We start from the raw sequence: 15,899 nt of genomic DNA, 5'->3' as shown, positions 1-15,899 counted from the left end.
AATTAAGAAATCTTTTGGGAAAGACAAACTTTAGTTGCTCTTCCCAGTTTTGGAAGGGAGGGAAAGATCTGATTTTTCTGGATTAGAGCTGTTGGTCATACTCAGAGAATGGTATTAGTATCATCTTCAGTCCTAGCTAGAAGAGAAGATGCCACTTACATCCATTCACCTGTATGATGTACAACTCAAGGGACTGCTCAGGGAAGTCCTGCACTCTTCATAGAAGGCCCAGTTTTCAGTAGAGCTCCTGTGCAGTGTGCACAGTCTGTGCAGTGGTTGAGATCAGGACAGTGAATGGGGTAGGGGCAGCGTGTTGTTCTGGTAATAGGTCAGGAATCAATCCTGTAAGGGAGATGGTTACTGGAGTTAATTCACTCTTGTTTATAAAGTACTGGATTGTGATCTGAATGAATAATTGCAGGAGACCTGTGACATAATTGTTTACCCAGGCTCACTGTGGAGCCAAGAACTTTGTATGATTCTGTGCTGATGTTTTACTGCTCAGGAACCCAAACTGACTGCTTTTTATGTGGTATGGTACTGTGATGGTCTAGACATACCATTTTTGGTGCTAACTGTGTGGGGGGCAGAATTCAGCTGTGTGTAACTTCTCTGGGAGGTAGAGGTGACAAATCTTGCTGGGAAGCTTGCATGCTCCTGGGAACCTGCTCTTGTCCTGGATCTCATGAATAATAGAGGAGATGATTCATTTTTCTAGCTTCTCTCTCTTCCACCCTGCCCCAAAATGGGGTACTTTCTGCTTTGGAGGCCAGACTGAAACATCACCTTGCTCTTTTTTTTTTTTTTTTTTTTTTTTTTCTTCCCCTCCCTCAATGCCTTACGGAGCCTGTGTGCAGCACCCAGCTAGTTCCTACCTTACATATTCCCAATTCCGAGGGTAGGACTGGAGGTTCATGCTGAACCCTGTTCTAGTATTGCAAATAGGGCTCTATGCTTCATTCAGCATGAGGGGAATTCCCCATTTTCCCCAAAAAGAAGCTAATTTAGCTGCTGGGATTTGGCAATTTTGGTAGCTACTACACTCTGAAAAAATTAGATGATCTTCTAGTAGATAGTTACTGTTATCTAATTTTACTAATGACAGTCTACTAATCAGCTGTTAATATCTCAGTGCTCTTTGAAGCGTTATTATCTGATGTTGTACTTTCAAGATAACCTACTATTGTCAAGACAGAACATTTGAAATCAACTATCTCCAAAATTCACATGGGCATCCAACAAGTCATGTATTCAGATAAGCAGAGCTGAACCTTCAAGAATGTCATCAAAGATTGTGAATCTGACAGTGAAATCAGAGGAGCTGGCAATCCTGAATCTGAACTTACATATGACTTTTGTGCCATCTCAGACCACTTCAAATACAATGACAATGACTGTAACTTAAATATCCTTTTGGGGAGAAAGAAGTTTGTTACTTCTTGGGAATTGGGTTCTCATCTAAAAGTTCCAGGAGTATTGCAAGTAGCATAAGAGACATGGATTTAATGGGTGGACCACTCAGTGTATAAGGAATTGGCTAGATGGTCACACTCAAAGAGTTGCGGTCAATGGCTCAATATCCGGTTAGAGACCAGTGACGAGTGGTGTCCCTCAGGGGTCTGTATTGGGACCAGTATTTTTTAACATCTTTGTCAGCAACATGGACAGTGCACCCTCAGAAAGTTTGCTGATGACACCAAGCTGTGTGGTGCAGTCAACATGCTGGAGGGAAGGGATGCCATTCAGAGGGATCTTGACAGGTTTGAGAGGTGGGCTTGTGCGAACCTCATGAAGTTCAACAAGGCCAGGTACAAGGTCCTGCACATGGGTTGGGGCAATTCCAAGCACAAATACAGGTTGGGTGATGAGTGGATAGAAAGCAGCCCTGCAGAGAAGGACTTAGGGGTGTTGGTTGACGAGAAGCTCAACATCACCCAGCAATATATGCTTGCAGCCCAGAAAGCCAACCATATCCTGGGCCACATCAAAAGAAGCATGACCAGCAGGTTGACGGAGGTGATTCTGCCCCTCTACTCTGCTCTTGTGAAACCCCACCTGGAGTACTGTGTTCAGCTCTGGGGCCCCCAACATAAGAAAGACATGGACCTGTTGGATTGAGTGCGCAGGAGGGCCACGAAGATGATGAGGGCTGACTGGAACACCTACCCTGTGAGGACAGGCTGAGAGAGTTGAGCTTGTTTAGCCTAGAGAAGAGAAGTCTCTAGGCAGACCTTACAGTGGCCTTCCAATGCTTAAAGGGGGCCCACAGGAAAGATGTGAAGGGACTCTTTATCAGGGACTGTAATGATAGGAGGAGAGATAATGGTTTTAAACTGAAAGAGAGTGGATTTAGATCAGATGTAAGGAAGAAGTTCTTCTCTGTGAGGGTGGTGAGGCACTGGAAGAGGTTGCCCAGAGACATTGTGGCTGCCCCATCCCTGGCAGTGTTCAAGGCTAGGTTGGATGGGGCTTTGAGCAACCTGGTCTAGTGGAAGGTGTCCCTGCTCATGGCAGGGGGGTTGGAACTAGATGATCTTTAAGGTCCCTTCCAACCCAAACCATTCTATGATATTTCTGCTCTTAGCAAAGACAATGCTAATTTCAAAAGGAATATATAATTAATAACCTCTCTAGGGAATTTGATTTTTGTCTAAATACTAAATTATGGTGAGGAACGCTATGATTTTTTCAATGGGGAAAGTATATTTGCATTTTTCATATTGCTGATTACATGGAGGGGGAAGGGGGAAACTTTGTTCTGTTTCTCTTTTTATGTAAGTATTGGACTCTTTACAGCTTTGTAGAACGTGGAAAAACATTGCTGGGCTTGACTTTCTCTCAAACTAAGGAAAGGATTGTGAGTGTCAGAAGACTTGGTCTTCCTTTGTCAGATGTCCTGGTTTTTGTTTTGCAGGAGTTCATAAACATAGCTTTTTTCTTTCTTTCTTTTTTTTATTTTTTATTAATAACTTTTTTACATTAGTGTTTAAAACAACAATGATTCTGTATGGCTAGGAGCTACTATTTTTCCTTTTATCTTGTATGAAAACTATTTTAAAAGAGCTAATATTTCTGGAAACATAGAGATAAAATGTGTGGAACACTGCTTTTTATCTGTTATACACATGGCATGTACTACACAACAGGCTTTATATTTGTGGAAATCAGTATTAACATTATGTAAGTTTTATTGTACAATTCATCTTTAAGCAAGGAGAGGACCATGAGTCCTATCAGACAATGTTTATTTTGAAAAGGGAGACATGCTTTTTAACATGTGTTATATCTCTTTCTATTGCCTAACTTTTCTTTTTCTTTTTATGTTTAGTTACTATAACCCAAGGTGGTACAATCCAGATTTCTAATCCAGCCTCTGATGGTGTCCATGGACTACAGACATTAGCAATGACAAATTCAGGAACTCCTCAGCCAGGTGCTACCATTGTGCAATATGCAGGACAATCACCTGATGGCACACAACAGTTTTTTGTTCCCGGAAGCCAAGTTGTTGTTCAAGGTATATTTTTATTAGTCTACTGCATCTTAGTTTTTTCATATAAAACAAATTTTTTAAAGGCTTTTTATATTGTGTTGACATTATTGTACTATTAAGTAAAATATTTATGCACAAGATGAAAGACAGTCTTAGGAGGAGACTCAGTTTCTCTGCTCAGTAAAGCAACTACTTCTTTTGATTAAAAAAGTTATGAGGAGGAAATAACAGTATAAAATCACTTTCTGTTTTGAATTCTTTTGTCTAGACTTTGAGAGATGTTTAATTGCAGTAAAGGTGCTGTTACAGATTGACATGAGATGCTGAGGGTGCATCTCTTTTAATTATATTAAAAGTAATTTGTGTTTTTTCAGCAGTTAATCAATCTTAATAAAACATAAGTTCTGAAGTTCTTTGGATATGTTTAGGGGGGAATTTCCTTGCAACTTATGGCTCTTGTAGTTATTAGAAAGGAGATCCTTTACTGAAGCTAGTTTTCTCACAGAAGAGCACTTTGTAGGTCCTATAAAATGCACACATAGGAATTGAACTGTGAATGGTGAACTCTTGAACCTTACTGTAGTTCATGCAGGATTTTTTTTTATCCTTGCACCGTTCCCAGTCTTTTGGAAATGCTGAGGGAGGTTGAGAACCAAAGGTATCTTGGATTCTTATCAATACCAGGGAAAGTAGAGTTGGGATTTTGGTTATGCTGAGGAAAACCTTTGAAAAATGGGGAAGAGATTTCTGTATGGAGAGACTAAATTAATGGCTGCCATGGAGGATATAGGGAATTTATTCTCCCCATTTTTATTTTTTTTTAAATCTGTACAGAGAAGTAGGGGGGGAGGGCTGTATGAATGCTCTATTAGGCCAAAACAGCTATCTGAAATAAACATGAGAAGAGCTAGGAAGACTTTAAATATGTATTCATGGAGTGGATGAGAGTCATCGACTAAATGTAGACACAGATATCAGAGATAGTTGGTGAAGTCCAGGTTGAGGTGCTTTTTTTGCCCTAATATGGATGTTTGAAATAAGTTCTCTCTTGAAGTGGCTGTTTCTCTCCCTTTGCTGTAAAGGAAGCCCAGGATGTAAATAAAGCTAATAGCCTGTAGATATCTGAACTTGTTGAAACAGTGGTAAATAATCATACCAAATTTGAATTCTTCCATTGCCTCTGGTTAATTCTTTGCATACATTGTTCTCCCAAGACTTTTCAGAAGCATTTCAAGGAAGCTCTAAGACTATGATATGAAAAACCCATAGGCAAAATGTTAGTTTTCATCATGCAGAGAGTACTGTTACAACTTCCTTAAATATTATGAATACATTCTTAGCAAACCCTTAACACCCAGATTTGGCTGTCCCCAAACAAATTTCCCACCCTGGTAGTGCGTGTTTTCTGACAATGAGTCTAAATTAGTTTTCTATACACATGCGTACACATCCCTTAATTAGAGGACTTCTCTGTCTCTCGAGGTTGATTGTAGTATTTTGTATGTATTGCTTTGATTCTTCAGAGCTTTGGGGTGGAGGGGGTGGGGGCAGAGAGAGTAGCTTCTCAGTTGTTTCTTAAAACCTCCCCAGTCTGTGAAGAAGCACAAAATTTAGGGATTGTGTCTGGCAGCATTTCAGTCCTTGGGAATTTCATTTGACTGGCATTCCTTTACAGACTCTTCATTATAGGGTTGTCCTCTGATGAGACTGTCCTCTAATCTCCCTATTCAGCCTCAGTGATGGGCTTGACTACTTGATGGTATAGCCCATTAAGTGTCTTGCCTGTGATGAAAACTTTCAAAATGGATTGAGAAACAGTTACTGAATACCTGCTATACCCTGTTTCTGGAAGCTTCTAGATACTTTTAACTAAATTGATTTGTTCTCTGTCCATGCTCAGAGAAGTTGACTTCTTGGAATTCTCTGTTCCTTTGGCCCAAAGAAAGTCCATTGCTTTAGTAATGCTCATAGCTGTTGACACAAGAAAAATGCTACATAACATATACAGGGAAAAATATAAAGGGAATAGTGAGTGAGCATAAACTCAGAGATGATGAGAAGATAAAAGGTTTCAACTTATTATACATGCTATTGATACTGAAAGATCTTAAAAAAAATCTTTAATAAAAAGAGTTTATAAAAAGAATATGAGAGCACCTGAGGATGTTTATGGTAATACAGATCTCTGATAACAATTGCATATTGTCAACAAACCTGAGTTATTCAGGATGAAGCAAGACAATGCAAATAGTTGGATATACAAGTCTCTAATATGTCCTTACTATATATCATCTTGCCTATGCTAGAAAGTCTGTAGTAATATAGTTTATAAACATTTGTCATTTACATACAGTTTGTAGCTGACTATTCAGCTAATACTGTTATAGCACAGATTATAATAGGAAGCCAACATTCTGCTTGGTAATCTTTCCACTTTTCTATATTTTTATAATGATTTTGGGTAGACAGCATATGTATTTTATTTGTAATAATCATAGAAGTAAAAGAAAGAAAAAAAATACAACAAATATCAGTCCTAGGGCAGAAAATTCTGTTTTGGAATCTTTCAGATGGCATATATATTTTTTTTTTTTTTCTAAAGTATTTGTTGATGAATTTCATGTAAGAATGGGTGGCATCACATAAACCCTGTGCTTGGTATTTTTTGATAACATGTGATGGGGAAAAAGGATTAGTATATGTCCTGGTTTCAGCTGGGATAGAATTAACTGTCTTCCTAGTAGTTGGTACAGTGCTATGTTTTGAGTTCAGTATGTGAAGAATGCTGATAACACTGATGTTTTCAGTTGTTGCTCAGTAGTGTTTAGACTATAGTCAAGGATTTTTCAGCTTCTCATGCCCAGCCAGGGCACCTGACCCAAACTGGCCAACAGTGTATTCCATACCATGTGACGTCCCATCTAGTTTAGGAACTAGGAAGGGGGGGGGCAGGGTTTTTGGCCGCTCGGGGACGGGCTGGGTGTCGGTCGGCGGGTGGTGAGCAATTGCCCTGCGCATCATTTGTACATTTCAATCCTTTTATTACTACTGCTGTCATTTTGTTAGTGTTATCATTATCATTATTAGTTTCCTCTTTTCTGTTCTATTAAACCGTTCTTATCTCAACCCAGGAGTTTTACTTCTTTTCCTGATTTTCTCCCCCATCCCACTGGGGGGGGGAGTGAGTGAGCGGCTGCGTGGTGCTTAGTTGCTGGCTGGGGTTAAACCACGACAGTATAAAAGGTGTTGATCCCACTGAGTGATATTTCATTTGCTACAAGTTTAGATTCATAGGCCAAATAAGAGGCAGTTCTGCTGTCCTGACAGTTTCCTAATACAGGTTAAGGGGTTTTTTTTTGCTAGCTGAAGCAAAAGGAACTGTTTAAATTTTAGTAAAAATGAGTGTAGAGAAGTTGTATCAAAAATCATTCTGTTAGGATCTATGTGTGTTTTCATAATATGGTCAGTGATATTTGAGATCTGTGGCTTGAATTTCTTGTGTGCTTCAGTTCTGACCTTTTGTTCATATGATCCTGAAGTGGCCCTGTAATCACAGGGCGCTCCTTTTTCGCATTGATGCTTCCATTATTGTTGTCCTTGGCATAGTTTCACAGTTGACGAATTACCAGTCTGAATTTGTTTATTACAAAGGCCTTAGAAGTTTGCTATGCCCTACATACAGACCACTGCCTGGACTGTTGGTCTGAAACTAATTTCATTTAAATTGATGTAAATAAGGAATGACTGTGTTAGAGCTGAGATTTATTAGTTAGTTTTAAAAAATAACAAAGCCAACCAGTTCTTTTGGACTTATTTTGAAAAAGGAGGGAATGGGGGAGAGGTAGCCCTTACCCAGAGTTACTGTTTTGTCTGTTACACCATCTGGAGTCACTAGCTTTAGGTTGACTTACTTTGTTGGAGCTTTCTTCAATCTTTTCTGAAGTTTTTAGCTGAAATTGAGTGGGTTGTGGGTTCCCCACCCAAAGCAAGGAGCTTTAGCCTTTCATTTACCTATTTGTTACAGCTTACTAAGCTTTCCTGTCTTGCATGTCTGCCTGACAGAGTTCTCTGCCTCTTAGTGGAACTGCTCCAATCAAAACAATTGCATGTCTTTTTAAAATTTCCCTATTTTCTATCCAATCATGACTTTATCGTTCAGATTCATTCATGTATTCTAGAGCCACGTTTTAATTTCTGTCAGTCAGTGCTGTGAATTTTCAAGTCTTGCTTTACAGCCAGCTTTGTGGTGAGTGTTTTCTGTAGCTTTATGAATAATTCAGGGAAAAAGAACAAAGCTAGGCTTATAGAAATATGGAGGGGAAAAAAAAAAAGGTTTACTGGAAAAGGAGTTCTTTGGGTTGCAGTTTCAGTGAGCTGTTCCAGTGACAGAGCATATTAATGACAGTGGTAAGCAAGTGAGGTCACTGTGATGTCAGTGCTCTTGCTTGTAATCCTGCACATGCTTGCTAGTTTGGAACAGTTCATGCTGAGCTCTGGTAGAGGAACAGGAGAATCGTGTGTGCAGAAGCTGATCATGGCTGTAACAGGAGATGAAACAGGTAAAAATTTTGTTAGTCTTTTTACATTATATTTTTGGATGTCTAAGCAGTGTTTAGTTGGTATTTGTGACATTTTCTTTTGAACCTGTTGCTGTAACTCTTTCATCTTTCAAAACTGGTACAAATACCTTGTGGTTATATCTAGTCAGTGTAGGATTTCAGGGCAATTTTAAGTTTCATTTGGGGGAAAAAAATCACTGTTAGTGCATGAGTTCTTGCATAGATTGATTCAGTTAACTAGTCTTTACTATTTGTTGCAGGATTTTGCTGAAAAAGCCACCACTCTTGTTTTAAATTCTTCTTTATTGTGGATATAGTAATTTATGCTACTATGTTTATAATTCTTTATTTTGTAACAATGACACTGCTTTTTTGTTTAGCAATAAACACTTCAGATTATATGGCTAAAATAGGTTTAAGCATAGCTGTAAGAGAAAGGTGTGCATTGTTTCAGTAGTGCAAATAAACCCTATGCTTTCATTATTAAAGAAAATACTGAACGCGAACAAATTTGAGAGCAATAATTTTAAGTATTGTTAATGCCTGCTTGTTTTCTCCTCCGCTGTTAAAATGGTCTGTTCCTCAGCTAATTGAGTTCAAAAGGCTGACGTCATTAGATTTCCTGGAATCGTGTTGCAGTAGGGAACTGGAAAAGTTAAACTCCAAACAAGATACACATTGACGTCAGCTCCAAGTCATGCTGCGATTTAGTCAGTTCCTTTCTGCTTCGTCAATTGCCTCCGGCAGATCTGTAATGTTAACCAGTTCGCAGCCAGTACCTACGTGCTGCTGCTCATTGCTGGTACATATTGTTTCATTAATCCAAAGATAAGTATCTTCTCCAAGTCGACGTTTTGGGGTTTTTTATGCTCAAAGGGATAATGATTCATGCCTTGTTTAGCCAGTTTAGTGGTGAAGTTAAAAATCCTTTGATAATCTAGTCCCATCATTATGACTCACAGAAGGGGAGAACAGACATACTGATACATAGCATGGCATGCACCAGGCTTTTTTTCCTCCTGGATAGTCACTGAAAGAACTCAAGTGCGGGGATGCTCTCTAGTGTTCAGCAAGTTACTTTTTCCAAGAGCCTGCTTATACAAGGTGGTTGATGTTTTGCTTTATTTTTTTTCAATTTCTCAAAGCTTAATTTGCAAGGTTAGTTGTACTCTTCTGAATGTGGTTTGGCGGGTTCTTTTTTCTGTTTGGGTGTTTGTTTGTTGTCTTCCTGTTAATAATTTCCTTTTTGCAAGTCTCAACTCAAAGCTTCAGGTTTTCAGTGACTTTTTACTCCCTGGCAATTTTAAGGAGGGAAAAAAAAACCCAAACCCAAACAGATGACCTGGGGCAATGTGTTTGGGAAATACACCATGTCCAGGTTTGTTGCTTTGTTAACAGTCTCAGTCCTATGTATGTTATGCTCAGTCTGGTATGTTAGGACTGACTTTAAACCTCCATGGAGTTTCATTAGAAACAGCCACAGAGGTTTGTCAGTCTGGATCAAGGTGTGTGGGATTTTTGTCTCAGATGCTGAAATGGAAAGTAGTCTTCTCTGTAATATGTAGATACATACTAGCCTTAAACTATGAGTTTTTTCAAGGGTATTTTATCCCCCCTGCTTAAAACCTGTTTCATCTTTCCCAATATCTTTTTCAGGGGAAACAATATTTTATTGTAACTTTTTGAGATATTGTACAAAAAAATTTGCAGACTTTGAAATAATTAATTTGCAATAATGTATCATAAAGCACCTAATGGATCATAAAGCACAACTAAAAGATACTTTGTCAATGCTATGCTTTTTTTTTTTTTTTTTTTTTAAATGGAGATGTCTGTGTTTACAAGGTCTATACCACCAAAATGGTTGTTTATTGCTGTTGCCACCCTGGTAGGTTTGTAAGTGAGCCAACTGTTAGGCAGGGACAGACTCTACTGGAACATGGTCAAACTATTCATGCAACATGTTACTTACAGTGGTGTTTGCTGATCCCAGCTGAGATAGGGACTTGCTTTTGTTAAGCCATGTTGCAGGTACATTGTCGCACTGAGTCCTCTTAACAACAGCAGCAGTAAGTCCTGTTAGCTAACATCTGAGTGTAAATCAACGACAACAAAGTAGCTGGTCTTGCCAGGCTGAGGTGACCTGGGTTATGGGTCTTTCCCCATGACTTGATCTACAAAATAGTTCACTTGGATTTCTAATTAACTGTATCTAATGCAAACTAAGATAACATCTCTTTTTTTACCTAGTGATGAGATAGAAAAAGTTAGTTCTTACCATACAGTCCATAAAATGTATGTAATATGGCCAGTATAAAGGCGAGCCTGAAGAGGTTCTAAAATTCCATTTTTATAAATAGTGAGCTGAAGTATCATCCCATTGACATAACTGGGACTGCTAAGAGGTGTGGAGAACTTAAAGAAAGCGTTAAGTAATTCTCTTGTAGATGTACAAGACAATCAAGCCCTGTGTACATGGTGGCTGCCTGTTAGTGCTCACAGGGCTGTTCTGGGCTGATTCCTCTCTCCCTCCCCCATCCCCAGGGGATTATACAACCCAGGTCAGTTCACTGGTCCAGTTCATCTTGTAATTCCACAAACACTTTTACCCGCAGGACCGAGAGAGGGGGGAGGTGCAAAGTGTTTAAGCTGATAATGATTTCAGGACCTGGCTGTGGAATTGTAGTCTCAACACAGCTCTAAACACAGTCTAAACACAATATTTTTTGTATTTAATTAGTGAAGCACCTGCATTAATTTAAGAATAATAGTAATTTTTTTATTAAGTTTAGGTTTGGGATTTGTTTTTTTTTCCCCTTGTGGTTCACTGATGTCTCTTTACTGCTTTACCTGCCAGCCTCCCCAAAGTGTTTTTGTCTACATTTTATTTTTCCAAGTTGTCCTGGTTTTGGCTAGGATAGAGTTAATTTTCTTTCTAGTAGCTGGTATAGTGCTGTTTTAGATTTAGGATGAAAATAATGTTGATAACACGCTGATGTTTTTAGTTGTTGCTGAGCAGTGCTTACACAGTATCAAGGCCTTTTCAGCTTCTCAGACCACCCCACCAGCGAGGAGGCTGGGGGGGCACAAGGAGTTGGGAGGGGACACAGCCAGGACAGCTGACCCCAACTGACCAAAGGGATATCCCAGACCATACGGCGTCATGCTTAGCATATAAACTAGGGGGAAAGCTGGCCAGGGGGCCGCTGCTCGGGAACTGGCTGGGCATTGGTATGTTGGTGGTGAGAAATTGTTTTTCATTTGTATCACTTGGTTTTCTTGGGGTTTACTTCTCTCTCTTTTTGTTATTTTCCTTTTCATTACAATTAATTATTATTATTTTATTTAAATTATTAAACTGTTCTTATCTCAACCTACAAGTTTTCTTAATTTCACCTTTCTGCTTCTTTCCCCCATCCCCCTGGGGTGGGGGAGTGAGCTAGCAGCTGTGTGGTGCTTAGTTGCCAGCTGGGGTTAAACCACAACAAAAGTAAAGTTTTTCCATTATTTGAATATTGCTTTGAAGAATTAAAGTATAAATTAAGTATAACATAACAGCTTCTGAAATTTCATCTTTTATATTCAATTGCTTTAATGACAAAATTTAAAGTTTTGTTCTGTGATAATATAAAATATTTATGGAAAGGGATAGGTAAATACTTTCTTGTAATTTGAAGAGGGATATGGGGTTTTTTGTTTGGTTGGTTTTTTGTTTGTTTGTTTTGGTTTGATTTTTTTCCCCCTATGTCAGACAAGACACAAGTACTTAGGACTTTAAAGTTGGGGTACATCTTGTAGGAACAAAGTTCCTCAGAAATACAGAAATGAGGTGAGGCTATCAGAAAGGTATCAGTTCCCAGTAACATGTCAGATTTCAGATCTGTGTTTAGCTTGGGGAGAGCTCAAAACTGGTAGGCTCAGGAGCTGAATCTGAACTTTTGCACTCCAGTTTACTGTGTAGCTACACCGCTTCCTGTGCAACTGCCACTATGTCGTCTTGCCCTGCTAATGCTGCAGCATCCTATTTGTGGTCCTTTTGCTCAAGGAACATACTCCTATTCACCAGGAGCACTTAGCTGTTCCTTTTCATTTTGACAGCAGCAGCTCTCACTGGTTTTCCAAGGGTTGCCAAACTGCTGCTCTAAAGGGAGGAGAGGCAGTAAGGCTGGTACTGTTGCTGTTGCAGGGAAGGAGAAGGTTGACTTCTGAAGCAAGTTGATTCCTGAAGCATCTGTTAGAGGACAGGGGTAGCATAAACCTCAGTGGCTGCAACAGCAGGACCATCTTTTCATGAGACTATGCAAACAGGAAATGTGTGGATGCTCTGACAGTTTCTCAAACAGCTCTCCCTATGTTGTCTTAAAAGAGTCATGTGGAAGCTTTCACAGGCTTCAGTCTGGCTGGCTGGTGGGGCCACATGCTAGAACAATTTAGATAACTTATTTTACAGTGTGGAAATAAATGCTAGTAAGATAACAAATATAGCTTTGACATTACAAGCCTTTGAAATATTTTATGTAGCAGGGATCCTGGATAACTCATCAGCAGAAATCTGTTATTTCCAGAGAGAGTTTTGCATAGTTCTTTTTGGGGTTTTTTTTTTTTTTTTTTTTGGTCATAAAGTTTAAAATACAATTCTTTTATACAGCTGCCACTGGAGACATGCCAGCTTACCAGATTCGAACTCCCACTACTGCCTTACCTCAGGGAGTAGTAATGGCAGCCTCACCAGGGACTTTGCATAGCCCTCAGCAACTGGCAGAAGAGGCAACACGCAAGAGAGAGCTGAGACTTCTGAAAAATAGGTAAGACTATATAACAATTAATAGTCAGTATTACAAAAATACCCCAAAACATTCTAATGAAGTTTTCTTCTTAAGGTCATGAGCACTGCCTGTGATTGACGAAGGGAAGGCAAGAAATTCTTTGTCAGTTATTCTATGTCCTTATAGCCTTCAGTAGTGGCTGTTAACTCTGGAAAGTTGGAGTTGACCTTACCACTATGGATTTTTAGTTCTAAAATATTATGGTAATTCAGAAATCAGTATTAGTGTTGTCCCTTTCTGATAATTTTTGTGATGATCTGGAGGAATACTTACTGTTGAATTTTTATCCCTCCTCCCCTGACAGTAAAATGACCAGGATAGGTTTGTTCATTTTGAAACATCCCAGCAAAGAATTGTTTGGAAAAATATCTGAGGATCTCATTAGCAGCTGTCCATTAATGATGCTGTGAAGAAGACTTATTCTAGGATGGAATGATAATTACAGACTTTATTAAATACGTGGCTACTGGGATAAGTTATTGTGCAGTGTCCCTGTCATTTTGTGAGGCATATTGTGTGAGATGGCTGTATGTTTTTAATTAGTTGGCATGGACTTGACTGTATGCTGTAAATGCTAGTGTTTCTCTGTGCATTATTCTTGCTATTCTTAGGGGACTCTTTCTTTTTTTAAAATGCGTAGCCACTGCTATCAATGGCAGTTAGATTAATGGAAGAAATAGCCTGCTATGCAGATGTCTAATACATTGAGTAGCCACTTGCCTTATGATTGAATTCACGGTATTGCTTTGCTCTCATGCCTGTCCTTTATTTTAAATTACTCACGAGGATCGCTGCATTGTTGTGCCTCCTTTTGTTTCCTCTCTCTTCAGTTTTAAAACTAGCATCTATGCTATCTCTCATACAACTTGTGGGAAAGTTACACCCTCACAATTGGACAATTTATCATGTTCCAAGATGTTAAAGAAATGGACTCCCAGTACTTCTAAAACTTCTTCTGGAATTGAATGCTTGTTCAGTCACATGCTTCTGAAAATACTACCCAAAGTGTTTAGCTTCAATATAACAGAATTCTGAGCAGAGCTACAAGAATGGCTCCAGACTGCCATTTGCCAGCAACAAAACCCCCAGATACACATGGCTGAAATGTGCCCAGGTGGACAGTTCTAAAATGCTAATAAATTGTACTTGTTTGGACTTAAATTTTATTGTAGATTGTTACATTTAGGTAAAAAATTACAGCAGGTTGTAAGCTTGAAATCTAGCTTTTTATCTGAAGAGAGTAGTGTTATGTTTGTATTTTCTGAAAGTAAATTCTTTGGGTTTGGTTTTAAGATTTTGATTGCAGAAGATAATACTCCTGATAAACACACAAAATGGAATGTGACTGGAAGAAGAAATGCTGCTTTCAGTGTTAATGTTTAGTACAATTCAAGTCATTATCATTTACTCACTGTTTTTCTCAGTTCCTCTGTGTATTAATTCCATCTTTGTATTTGTTGATGCTGAATTTGTTTCAAGTTCTAGTTGAATTGTATTTTCACCATATTATTGCTTATGGCTGTTATCTGCTGTTCTGTTTGTACAATGCAATGGTTGTTGTTGTTGGTTGTTGTTGTTGTTGTGGAACCACAGGGATTGCAGGTAATTTCGTTTATCCAGTCTTTGCCATATTGTGGCTGTTCCTGTAGTCATTTGCCTTGTATTGGTTCCAGGGAAGCTGCCAGAGAATGTCGCAGAAAGAAGAAAGAATATGTCAAATGTCTTGAAAATCGTGTGGCTGTGCTTGAAAACCAAAACAAGACTCTCATTGAGGAACTCAAGGCCCTCAAAGATCTTTATTGTCATAAAGCAGAATAACTGTCTTTCATTTGGACCTCGTTTATTATGAACTTTAATCAAGGCATGAGAGGAAGCAATTCTACAGATTGCCATATGAACTTGAGAAAGAGACACTTGAGGCCCTTGTGGAACCCAGTTTTGCTTAGTGTTTTCAGACTGATTTGGGAGATATTCCAAAATTTGGAATTCTGTCATAGTCTCCATACTCTGCTGAGCTTTCTAATGGCATGCAAATGGCTTTTTTGTTTGCACTTTTTACTTCTGCTTTTTGCAGGGAAGCTGCTAAAGAATGTCGACGTCGGAAGAAAGAATACATAAAATGTCTGGAGAGTCGTGTTGCAGTGCTAGAAGTTCAGAACAAGAAACTTATAGAGGAGCTTGAAACCCTAAAAGACATTTGCTCTTCCAAAACAGATTAGTAAAAATATTTATTATACTGTGAACTGACTAAAATATGTCCAGTTGCTTTATAAGGCAATACATAGCCGACATGAATTATGGCTTTCTCTTTGTGTCATTTATATTATTTTCCAACTCCTAACATTCCTGAAATGCTTTCCTGCTTTTTTGTCAATTCATAGCTCTAATTTCAGGTTTTTCATGCTCCTCTCCTCCATCTCCCAAGGAGCCAAATGTTAAAAATATGTAACAAAGTAAAAAAACGCATAATTTCTAAGAGCTGTTTCTTTGCCATATATTTACATACTACTTTTTACATGTTACTGAGTGTCCTGCACATACAAAATATTTTACAGTTTTTAGATGAATCATAAAGATAATGCATCCAGTAATACAAGAAAATCAAACAACCCAAGGTATCTCAGGAAAGAGTTTATAAAAGAATGTTATGATTACATGTATGTACTAGCATACTAGTCTACAGATGATTTTATGGCATATTTTTATATTAGTTGCTTTGTGGAAAAAAGTATTGTATTGCTGTCACTGAGTGCCATGGTTAAAGATAGTTTTTAATAGAACCATGTTGTTTAACCTGTGTAGTGTCTGATTTCCTTTAAACACCTGGTTATTTGAGATGCTGTAAAACCCATGAGTATCTGGAAGAGGACAAAGGAAAAAAAGCCTACCTAAACTTGTGACGTGATGCAAAGTATATTGTAAATACCTGAAAGAAGCTGTCTGTTATATGGCTGCTATTTACTGAAAACTTTTGTAGTCTGTAGAATATTTGACTTATTAGAGGTCTATATATAACAATTC

General features: G+C 38.6%; 1 protein-coding gene across 18 annotated transcripts in view; it reads left to right on the top strand.

Moving 5' to 3' along the window:
- The window catches only part of CREM (cAMP responsive element modulator), a 36,957-nt gene extending 21,286 nt beyond the window's left edge, over positions 1-15,671 (top strand). For 10 of the 18 annotated variants that reach the window (XM_075045928.1, XM_075045973.1, XM_075045920.1 and 7 more), the window contains 3 exons: positions 3,329-3,517; positions 12,701-12,857; positions 13,709-14,545. In XM_075045928.1, the coding sequence (XP_074902029.1) occupies positions 3,329-3,517; positions 12,701-12,857; positions 13,709-13,913 (551 nt within the window). In that variant the 3' untranslated portion in view covers positions 13,914-14,545. The other 8 variants (XM_075045892.1, XM_075045938.1, XM_075045963.1 and 5 more) reach the window with 4 other exon arrangements.
- Positions 15,672-15,899: the final 228 nt, after the last annotated feature.

Source organism: Buteo buteo, chromosome 2, assembly GCF_964188355.1.
Source record: "Buteo buteo chromosome 2, bButBut1.hap1.1, whole genome shotgun sequence".
Lineage (NCBI taxonomy): Eukaryota > Metazoa > Chordata > Aves > Accipitriformes > Accipitridae > Buteo > Buteo buteo.
The sequence above is the reverse complement of the archived record's forward strand: the minus strand, read 5'-3'. Positions and strand labels throughout refer to the sequence as shown.